This window comes from Osmerus eperlanus, chromosome 13 (assembly GCF_963692335.1).
Source record: "Osmerus eperlanus chromosome 13, fOsmEpe2.1, whole genome shotgun sequence".
Classification (NCBI taxonomy): domain Eukaryota; kingdom Metazoa; phylum Chordata; class Actinopteri; order Osmeriformes; family Osmeridae; genus Osmerus; species Osmerus eperlanus.
The window spans coordinates 629,687-641,209 of NC_085030.1; the positions used below are offsets into that span (position 1 = coordinate 629,687).

Here is an 11,523-nt window from a genome sequence, read left to right on the forward strand (position 1 = left end):
ATTTACTTTTTATCGGCGATATTGACAACAGAGGTTAAGGAACTTGTCTTTAATCAAAAGATCGTCTCCGTTTTCAATTTGAAGCAGTATCTAGCTTACTGTACTGTAGGAAATCTCCCATTGCATCCTCTCTCTAGCTTCTTCGGCTAAAGATGGACGACAATGACGATGCATGCATTATTCACGCCTACGGTGTTAATACAGTCTGTAAAAATACCACTTTGACACACTTGCAAGAAATGATCCGCTGGATAGATGTAGCATGATCTTATTTACCACCCACAATAGTTCTGCTTTTTTTGCAGCAGCATTCTGAGTTAGAGTAGCTAGCTTTTCCAGTTGCACAACAAAGTCACATAATGTGACGAGATTGAGTTTAAAAAACTCACCAGGGACAACGACAACATCGGCAACCCTGCACTATGGATTATTATTTTGATGTCATCTTTAAATTAAGTGTCTGAACAGGACTGGTTGTGCAGGCACACATGATTAGTTTCTCCTTCATCTTGAACCTAAAACCTTGATTCTAGGTTAGAAATGTTGACAATGACCAACAGTTGCTACGTTACAAGAAACAAGGAACCAATCCGATTGGCCAACGCTCTTCACTGTTCCACTGTTCAAACTTTTTTCTGTTTCTACATCTTTCAATTATTAATACTTTTCAGAATGGGTTTTATTCGCCAAGAAACATCACACAGACAAGGAATTTACTGTGGCAGGAAGGTGCACACATTAAACATATAAGAATCTTAAATAAGAAGTGTACAAGTCTAACTAATACTATGGGTTTAAAAATGTAAAAGGTTTAGAATGAAATAAAATATAAAATGGCTCTAACATAACGCTTTAACATTTATGAAATTAAATAAGATACCCTTTTCATCACTCTTTTTTCTCCTTTTTCAACCGTGAGAAAATATTGCAATGCATAACAATGACAGATATACTTTTAACACTGTCTCACCATTTTGGTTTCAAAGCAACACTTTTTTTCACCTTCATACTGCTGACATACTTTTGTCTGCTATGATATTGATAACTGTTATGCAATATACTCTTCATCACTATATTTGCTCATTTTTCTAACTTCAAACTTTTTTCTGTTTCTCAATCTTTCATTCTTTAATACTTTTAACTAGTGGTGGGCCGTTATCGGCGTTAACGCACTGCGTTAACCTGAGACTCTTATCGGGCAATAAAAAAAATATCGCCGTTAATCTATTCTCAAAGTTGGGTTGGGAGCTGGGTCTGTACTACGCAAGCTATAATGACTTTCACCTTGATATTTTAGCGCGGATGTATACCTTGCCGAATTGCACTGTAGAGGGCGAGAACGAGTCTTTGAACCTGTGTGTATGCCTTGTGTATGAAATTATCACATCAAATGTAACGTGCTAACATGGATGCAGCTATGAAGCCGCCTGGTTTGCTTCAGGGAAAATGTATTTTTAAGAAGCTTCCCAATGGAAACCTCGACAAGACTAAGGTTGTTTGTACCTTGTGCTATGCGGAATTAGTTTACTGTAGGAGTTCTTCCAGTCTCAAATACCACCTAAACGCAAAGCTTCTCTTAGCTAATGCGGAAGATGCCGGGCCAAGCACTGATGTAGCGCAGGGGAAGAGTCGTCGTCAAACTACTGTTTGAGTGCAACCGAGGCAAGCCCGTCAGCACAGCTCTATCAGCGAAGCTAACTAATCTAATAAACACAAGTACATCTTATTGAACATAATTTATTTTCATCACCAATTATATAGAACAGCTTTCTCAAGCAGTTTGTGATGCATTTTGGAAACAGGAGATGAGCCCCTGGTCTAATGCGCCACCTGGCTTGAGAAACCCGTTCTCAAAGACTTACTTTTAGTCATTATTTGGGTAGCACACATATTCTGAATGCCTTCGGTGGAATTCAAATGAGCCATTTTAATCTAGATTAACGCCAAGATCATCATAACCCAGGCTGCCAGCCTGGGTCGGACCGCTGGAGGTGGTGCTGGGGCTGCACATGTTGCCCGCCTCTTGGTTTTTGCCTGCCCTGCTGTGCTCTGCGGCAGGTGGTAGGTGTGGGCTGCTCCCTGGGGTTGAGGTGGAGCAACAGCAGGGCGGACGTTGGCAGGCAGGAGAGGCTCGTCAGCCACAGACAGAGGACCTGGCAAGTTTATTCCCTGCTGCCACACAGCCAGATCCTGCTTCTTCACCCTGCGGTTGTACCACTGGGAGAAGGTCGACTGGTTCACCTCCACCAGCTGCAGGGTGGTGCCCTGCATGATGGCCCCATTAGCCCAGGATGAGCTGCCGGACCTTGCGGTAGTCCTGCAGGATCAGAGTCCACCTGGACATGCAGTTCTTCCCCTGCTTCCTGGGACTCTTGTGGATGTCCGAGAGCCGGACGAAGATGGCCTCCACAAGGCGGCAGCAGTCTGGCCACTGAGCAGGCGAACCAGTGGACCCCAGGACACACCTCTCCACACCTGGCGTGAACTCCACCTTTTTTTTGTGGCGGAACCGCCCCTTGATGAGCCTGTCCAGGTGCCGCGCAGCAAACACCACCCTCTGCTTGTCATAATCCAGCAGGTCTTGCCACAGCCCCACAATGTTGCTGACCTAAGAAGGAAAGAAAACATATATTATATATGTTTATATATTATAAATACATGAACAAATATCTGTTGTACAATGCATGTCTTGCTGACCTGCTGGTTATGGAGGGTCATGTTGGTCTGATGCCTCAGCTCCACTAAGCACTCTGCCAGTCTATCCACCCGATCCATGCCTGGCATGCCATGCTCGTCCACAGCCTGAAACATTCAACAATTTGACATTTAGTGCTGAACACCTTATGGCAAAGGTTTGTTATATTGACTGCTGCTGCTGTGTGTTTTATTTGTTTGCTGTCAATTACTGTGTGTTGTTCCTAATAATCAATTGCGCTTGTATTCAGACACTTTCCTATCTACTGAACTTGTTAGTTTCTATGAATGACAGTTAGTTACTAGTAAAAAGTTAACATACCAGCTGTTCTTCAGGCACCTAAGAGGAGGCACCTGGGACACAGGGCTGGGTTATGGGGGGAGGCAGGGTGGTAGCTACAGGCATGGGGGTGACAGGCAGAGTGGTGGGGGTGACAGGTAGGATAGAGGTGGTTACAGTCAAGGTGGTGGAAGGCAGGGTGGAGGAGGTGAGTGGCAGGGTGTTAGAAGGCAGGGTGGAGGAGGTGAGTGGCAGGGTGGGGACCACAGGCAGGGTGGTGGAAGGCAGGGTGGAGGAGGTGAGTGGCAGGGTGGGGACCACAGGCAGGGTGGTAGAAGGCAGGGCGGAAGAGGGGAAGTCTTCCGAAACACTACCGATAGTGAGGTCCTGTCCTTCATCCTCAAACCCTTCATCCGCCTGTTCCTCCTCTGTGGCGTGGTCCTCCAGCAGCTGGTCTGTCTCCTCAGAGTCGGGGTCCATGTCCTGCAAGGGCTGCCCTGTCTGCCTAAGCAGGTAGTTCACCCCAAGCAACTCTCCTGAACATGAACAACAATGCAATGCTAATTAGTATTAAAAAACAGATATGGAACTTACCATAATGCATAAATACTGAGCTCTCAACAACATAATTATTTGTATTCATATTTGCCCTGAGACTTACCGGTGTACTTTCTCGGCGGGATGAAGGAGGGAACATACTTCCTTCCAAAAACCTTCAGGCTGTTGCTGTTGACGGACTCCAGCACGTCCCCCGCGTACGTCAACAGCGCCATGCGCTTGGTGGTGATGGAGGCCGCTGCCCGGTTTTGGTTCCACCTGTTCAGGCCTTCCAGGAGGTACAGCTGGAAGTTGAGCAGGTTTGCACTCGTTCCTAAAAAAAAGAGAGAACGTGAACAATGATGAACAAGGCTATTTGAATAAAATGTCATCGGTAAGAATATTGATATGATGATGAAATCTACACCAACCTGGAATAAACCTGTTCAGGTGGCAGTGGAAGGACTCCAAGGAGGTGGAGCCTCTTGCACACCTGTACGTGGTCAGCTGGATCCCCTCCCTGGTGGAGCTGCCTGTCTCCGTGTACAGGAGTACACCTGGCACATCCTGGATGCACTTCACGTGCCTCTTCTGGGTGCGCCAGATGTGCTCCATCTTTGTCTGGTCCAGCAGTGGAACTCCCAGCAGGTCTCTCCCCTTCTCCCCCATCAGCTCCTGCAGCAGCTGCTCAATGCGGAGGACCGTGGCGTCCACTCCACGTGTCCTCCGCCTGCAGAACTGGGACAGCTCAGCCTTGGTGATGGCCTTGTCCACCATGTCGTTGGTGATGAGGGGCACACCCTCCCTTCTGAGCTGATTACATTGTAAACCTGAAATGCTCTTCCATTTTGCCATCATCATATGTAATCAGTGGTTGTCCATATTTGAAAGCTTGTATGACAATAATAATATTGAAATAGTCACCATGGACAAAGTCAGTGTGGGCCGTGCTGGGACATGGGCTGAGGCAGAGGCTGAGGCCATTCCCAGTGGAGGAGGGGCAGAGGCTGAGGTAGAGGCTGTTCCCAGTGGGGGAGGGGCAGCACAGGTAGAGGTCTCTGCCACAGTTTGTCCAGTGGTTGGCTGGATTAGGGACAGAGAGATCCATGTCAGACATCACATTACTGAGCACATCACAAAGTGATTCTTTTAGTGTTTTGGTGTCAAGAAGTCTCATTCACATTACCTTTGGGTTATGAAAGCCACAAGTACACTGCTGTGTCCCACCAAACAGCATTCTTTGGCCACGTAACTGCAACTGGCACTTCTCAATCTGTTCCAAATAAAACAAACACATTTTTTAAAGAAAACAACCCAATAGAAATGGAGCGTTTTGACATATCATCTTCTATTGGTGACTAAACATGACATTGACACTGAAGTTGCTGTTCATTATCCTTATCAAGGTCCCATACTGTGACTGGTATTTCTGGCAATTCAGTAATCTTTTATAGGCCATCAGAATACATCCATTTTTTTTCAGTGATCTTTTGGTCATTTTACATACCTTTTGAAAGAGGTCATACCACCTCTTCTGTCTTGGGGCTGGCCTGTTGCCTGCATCAGCAGGTAGTATTCTACCTGAGGAAATCTACTGTAGCTACTGTACATGACAAACTCTGAAATGACAAACTCTAATATTCGTGATATGACTTGTCATTGACCCGATGAACGATAACATGTATTGAAATGTCAAACAGATTATTTTTTTGATTAGCTATGTATGTATTTACCTTTGCGGTGCGGTACTGCTAACAACTGGAAATAGCGTATCCTGCAATGAATGAACTGACGCGACTTACTGTCACTCATCTCACATCTTCGGTGGGGGTCTCTGGGGTCATGGACGCCGTTGCTATCGGTGTGACATAATTGGAGATGTACGTGTTCCGATTGGCTCAATCGGCCTGACGCAATTGGACAGGGTGAGAATCCGATTGGCCCTCGAACCTAGAACCGAGGTAGCTGATTGGTCGCGATAGGGAGTCGAATGTGCCTCGGGTGCCGCAATCCTGCAATGCAGATGGCGTGGTATCGAATACGGGAGTGATGGCTTTCATCTAACAATACAATTAAGCCCAAGTATGATTTTTGAACTGTATGAGACAATAAACTTGTTACATAAAGTTGTTACATATATATATGCCATTAGCGAAATCCTGTTTTTTGTGCGAGAGTTTTTTTTTTTGTGTGAGAGTTTGAGACAGTTAGAGAACGTTAGTTACTTGTGTGCCATTAGAGAAATCCTGTTTTTTTGTTTATTTGTCTGTTTGTGTAACACACAAACAGACAAATAAACAAAAAAACAGGATTTCTCACAAATCTCTCAACCAAGGTCTCAAGCATTCAAAACCTTGGCTTTGCCGCCTCATTTTATACCCCGACACGTCAGAGTCTTTTGGCAACTACGAGACAGGTTTCGTTCAAGATCACGTCACAAAACGTTTCGAAACACTTTGACACGTGACCGGAAGTGTGTTTAAAACCCGTCTCGAAACGTTGGCTATGTCTACTACCGTGCACTTGGGCACTTCGAGCACTGACTTTCAGTGTTTAGGGCGCTTACACTGACAGAACCAGCAGAATTCAGTGCACTGAAAGTACCCGGATGACGCACTGCAGTTCCATTTTTCTCTCCTCCCCTCCCTGACCTTCCCTGCTTGGCTGTGTCTTGTCTTGTCTCAAGATACTCTCTCATCATCACTCTCCGAAACTAGAAGCATGGAATTAATTAGCTGGTCTCTCAATGCTATTGACACCATCTTCTCGAAGAGAAGCTCGGGTTTGGGGGAACCCAACTGTCCGGACGGGACGTTCGCAGCTGGCTACACGATGGACGCGTGGGAGAATTGGCGTGTCGTGTGTCTAGCGGCGCTTTCCGTGGAGGACGTTGAAGACATCTTCATATTCGGTACTATGATTACAGGTTTTCTGCTGTTTGGAATAAGCGCTGGCTTTGTATATCGGAAAATCAAGGAAACGGCTGCAGCCATCAAAAGCCCCGTTAGGCTGCCCGACATGATTGATGCGTTGGGCAGAGCTGTTGGAGCTCAAACTGTGAACTTAACAGGGATAAGTTTGCGGCTCTGCAAAGGAAGATGGAGGACATGGAGACATTCCTGAAGGGTGGACGTGAAAATTGAGTGCGGCTACTCGTCAAAACAACTACCCCAATCTTATCCACTTTCGGCCCCGTAACCAGCACAGGCCTTGGCCAAGGCCGTCGCTGGAAAACAACTCCCCTGGAGAGCACTGAAGCGAGACTATCTTGCTCCTCCCATGTTTACCTTGTCTTGTCTTGTGTATTAGAAACTGCAAGTGGCAGCTCGGATCTAAGATGGATTCGAGAGACCGCAGATAGAGTGCGGCTAGTTTAGATCAACACTTGTATTATTGTTTTGTTGATTTTATGTAAAGCACTTTGAGCTGCAATTCTTGTATGAAAAGTGCTATATAAATAAAGTCTTACTTACTTACTTACTGCAAACGGTCAAAAAATGCAGTGTACAACGATGGACACTACTTGCCCTAAACGGGCGCCATATTGGCTACGTAGCGGAAGAGGAGGAGCCCTTTCGGCAGCTTTTCATTTAATTTCTAAAATAATGGGGACGAAATGACCAGAGCCATAGAAAAAGAGAGTTGCGACACTTCCATAGACTCCCATTGTTATCGAGGAATGCGGAAGTAAAGCGTGTCACATGCGACCTGTAGTTCCAAACATTGCATTTTCCACCGTTCAACCCCATTCATTTTCAGTGTCTCCAAAGCAAGTTAGCTGGTAAATTGATGAAAATCCTTCATTTTTTCACCACCACATATCAATTGTTATTAGTAGTATTTCATATAGCTAGCTTTAGATAAAGTTTATCGTAAGATTATAGCTTGTTTGATTCGAAACGCAGTTAGAGCTAGACTGTAGGTCTAGCTAGTATCTAACATAAGCAACACTTTTACTGAAGCTAGCTAGAGAGCATGTGTATCATAACCAGAAGTCAGTTGGCTTATAGTCTGTCAAATTAGTTCTAATTATTGGCGTTCGTTGGCATACAAAGTAAGTCTTCTATATATAGCTCTTATTAGCGTAGTTAGTAGAGCTAGCAACAATGAATTGCAAATTAAGTGGTCAGAAGCAAGTTAGCTGGTAAATTCACGAAAATCCTGAATTTTTTCATATTTTGACCACCACATATCAATTGTTATTAGTAGTATTTTATATAGCCAGCTTAAGTTAAAGTTTATCGTAAGCTTGTTAGATTCTAAATGCAGTTGGAGCTAGACTGTAGGTCTACGTAAGCAACACTTTTACTCTAGCTAGCTGTACATGTATCATCACAGCACAAGGCAGCACAAGGGTTAAACGTTAAGTGGAACAATATAGTCCTCATGTATCATAGCCGGATCACTACAAACAAAAGGAGTGGAAGAACACAGGACATATTGTACAATAAAATGTTTTATTGAATGCAGTTGGTTGCCTTGTTTATTCTGTTCTATTTACCAAACTCCTTTCTTGTCTTAAATTGAGCAGTTGCTGGTGATAATGGTTAGATTCAACTTGCATCAAGTACTACAAATATAAGTGTTGTTAATGTGGTAGGCTAAATTGTAAGTGGGCTGATGAATAAAAAAACGTTTAACAAGACCCATTTACTTCAACCGTCTAAGGTTAAACGTTAAGTGGAACAATATAGTCCTCATTAGGCTACTGTTTGGTATGTACAGTACCGTTTGTACAGTATGGTAGCTAGCATAGCCATTTCTAGCTCTGCTTCACAATATTGCGTTATGTATAAGTTCATGTAATACATACATGTTAATAAAGTATCAGACATACATGATACAACACACCAGTAACCAATTGACATTATGTGTTAATATACAGAAAATGTCCGTGAATCGAGATGGTGCTGCCGTCTGTCCCGCCGAAAACCATTCAAACAGGTTGACAGCAGTGGGGGTTTTGTTTAACTACAGGGAGCTACCGGAACCACGTGACAAAAAAGCTCTAACTTTTTTCCTGTGTTTCACTGGCAGTGAGTGTTCACAATGTTGTATTTCACTCCATTCTACACCAAACACGTCAGGGAGGACTGCCTTTTGTAGATACGAGTCTGCTGAAGATAGCCAGAATATCGGATTTCTTTAACCGAGCCTGTTTCATTCATCATTTGCCTGAGAAAGCGACTTCCGTTGGCCAGCTTCATTGAAAACCATTCAAACCGGTTGACAGCAGTGGGTTTTTTTGGAACTACAGCGAGCAACATGAACCACGTGATCACGTGTCGGCGAGATCAAAGCGTGTCGCAACTCTCTTTTTCTATGGCTCTGGAAATGACTAGCGAGCAGATTCGCCTTAGATTCGCGGGTGTCACAATCAGATTTGCGTCCGTCACTTCCCGCCAAGTGGTTAACTTAAGTGTTCCATTTGAGACAGCACTTTGTTCAGAATATACAATTATGAAATGAATTGATTTCAAAAGATATAGCGAAGAAACACTCAGCCATAGGCTACACGAAATCGCATAGGAATTAAATGTTTCCATGTTGTGTTACGCGTATTTTGATCGTATTGTCTGGGTTAGCAGCGACGTTCTTAGTATGAATTTTTTATATGTGGTGTCAGAAGGAGCTGTGATGTCGTGGAAAATAAGGCTATTGCCTCAAACAACCCCAAATACGTGCATAGTAGCCTACATTCGGGTTGTGTCTATGGGAACCAGTTGATTCAGAAAAAGCCAAATCAAAGAGTTACCTGAAGGCCAACGTAGTTATCAAATACGTAACGATTTAGCTCAAATTTGTGAGCTGGTATAGCTCGCGGTGTAAATCAATGGGCCATGGTGCGCACGAGTTTTTGCTCTAGTGCGATCGAATCCCACTTCATGCGAGCCTGCAAATGTTTTATTTTGTCTCCATTTAGTTTGGAACTGAAGCTAGCGACGCACCACACAAGCTTGAGTTTAAATACATTATTTAATGTTACATTACTTACTGTACATGCAAGTCTTGATTTGCTTAAATGTACATGTATGATGCTGCCAGTACACCACGGCACGATACATACTCGCTGTGCAACAGCACATCTATGCACGTTGTATCCATGCGTCGTTGCTAACGTGTGCTGACGTTGTGACCAGCGCTTGACATTAAAATTGTTGCTCACTAGCCACTGTGGCTAGTGGTTTTCCAAAGTTAGTAGCCACTCAGTAATTTCATTAGCCACAATTTTGTTGTTGGGAAATTAAGTTTGATTTGATTAAAGTTGACTACGGTTTGCTACAATTTACTTGAATAACTAGTTTTACAATCCTTTCACATGTAAATGACCATTGTCAACACCCAAATCAAGATTACATAAAATGTAGGCCTATATGTACAAAATATATGAACTAAACTGAAAAGAACCCACAAGCAAAACTTTGTCAACTTAAATATTTATAAACAACATCATCATTTTTGTCTAATCAATTCCGATTCCCCTACAAACAAATGTTTATCTTGTATTGTATGTTTGTGTATGTGTTTAAGTGAGAATGAATGTTGAAATGCGTGTGTCTCACGGTCAATGCGTGAGGCTTGAGAACCCTGCAATGAGTTTATTATTTTAGATGTGTTTTGAGAAGACTAGCCTACAACAGGGTTGCAAACTTTTCAAAAAACCTTGGAATGAGATTTGGTGGGGCTGTCACAGTTACAGTGAACCCGGCTCCACCCGTGCAGGGTTTAGATCTCGGCACAAGGCAACACAGAAGACTAGTAGAGGACGTACAAAAATATATTTTATTATTTAGTAAAAACAAGTATCTCCAGCCCCGCTCAGCCTGATTAGCAACCGGTGCGTTGAAACCCTCCTTCTCCCGTTCCACCCCGCGACAGGGCCAACCAAAATGTTGCTGCGCAACCCAACCCAGCCCCGAGACGAGATTTCACGGGTGTTCCGTGTTTGCGCGTCGTGAGCTTGAGTGTTGCTTCACTCAGTGTATCTGCGCCTCGTCCATTACTGGTTATAACGTTAGCAGAACTACTTGGTCGTTTCCTTCTCAGCGTGAGAAATACAATATAAAAATACAATGAATTGGTTGAAATGCGTGAGTTGGCAGCCCTGCTACAATAAAAAGTACATAGAGAGAGATATATAGAATTCCACCGGCCAAAGTGGCTAGTAAGACCGACTGCTTTACCCGCCACAGCCGAATTCTACCCGCATTTGGCGGGTGGGCGGGTGCTAATGTCATGCTCTGGTTGTGACTTAGGCTAGCACTGAGTACCCTTTGTTGACACAAGGCACTTTTTGCTACAAAAAGTTAAGTTCAGCCTAAACCGTGCAACGGAACATAAATCCTAATAGAAGCAACGCAACCGTGACCAAGACGAACATTTTGACACCGACGTTGTCTATGTAGTCCAAATATTGAGGGATCCTTAGGGGTTGGAAAATAATAATAATAAGATATATGTGAAAGAACAAAGTTTGTGCCCTTGCCGAAGGCAAAGCACACCCAATAACAGTATGGGTGAGGTCCCCACCAGTCAAGTGTGATTTAGTGCAGTAGTTAAGCAAAGAGTTTTTGATGTAGCCCTAAACGCCAAGACAGCACCAGCCACCCTAGATAGAAAATTAAGTATGTTCCAGGGAAGAGAAACTGTATACACAAATGCTCAGTAACCCGATGCATTTGTTGGAGTTGGAGGAGGCGGGAGGCGACCCCGGTGGACGAGAGGGTCGCCTCCCTAGGCCTATGGATTGTGGGGGGGGGGGGGGGTATTCTGGCTGTTGTCTGTGCATATGGACCGAACAGAAGATCAGAGTATTTTGCCTTTTTAGGGCCCCAGTGGGGGACTCCATAGTGCTGCTGGGAGACTTCAACGAGTATGTGGAAAATGACAGGGACACCCGGAGAGGGATGATTGGGAGGAAAGGCCTCCCTGATCTGAACCCGAAGGCGTGTTTGTTGTTGTATTTCTGTGCTAGTCGTGGATTATCTATAACAAACACCATGGTCGAACAT

General features: G+C 44.2%; 1 protein-coding gene across 1 annotated transcript; it reads right to left on the reverse strand.

The window, feature by feature from the left end:
- Positions 1-3,034: 3,034 nt before the first annotated feature.
- On the reverse strand, positions 3,035-4,318 carry LOC134032804 (uncharacterized). The gene is made up of 3 exons (XM_062476870.1): positions 3,943-4,318; positions 3,636-3,845; positions 3,035-3,510 (listed from the first exon to the last, which is right to left on the reverse strand). Exons 1-3 carry the CDS (start codon positions 4,286-4,288, stop codon positions 3,035-3,037), a joined length of 1,032 nt encoding a protein of 343 aa, XP_062332854.1. The 5' UTR covers positions 4,289-4,318.
- Between the last annotated feature and the right edge of the window lie 7,205 nt (positions 4,319-11,523).

Excerpts from the sequence above, each read along its gene's own strand:
- LOC134032804 (XM_062476870.1), bottom strand. The coding sequence starts at position 4,288 with ATGGTGGACAAGGCCATCACCAAGGCTGAGCTGTCCCAGTTCTGCAGG. Across the intron at positions 3,846-3,942 it reads CCTGAACAGGTTTATTCCAG|GAACGAGTGCAAACCTGCTC; the intron begins GTTGGTGTAGAT and ends TCTTTTTTTTAG. Across the intron at positions 3,511-3,635 it reads CCCGCCGAGAAAGTACACCG|GAGAGTTGCTTGGGGTGAAC; the intron begins GTAAGTCTCAGG and ends GTTCATGTTCAG.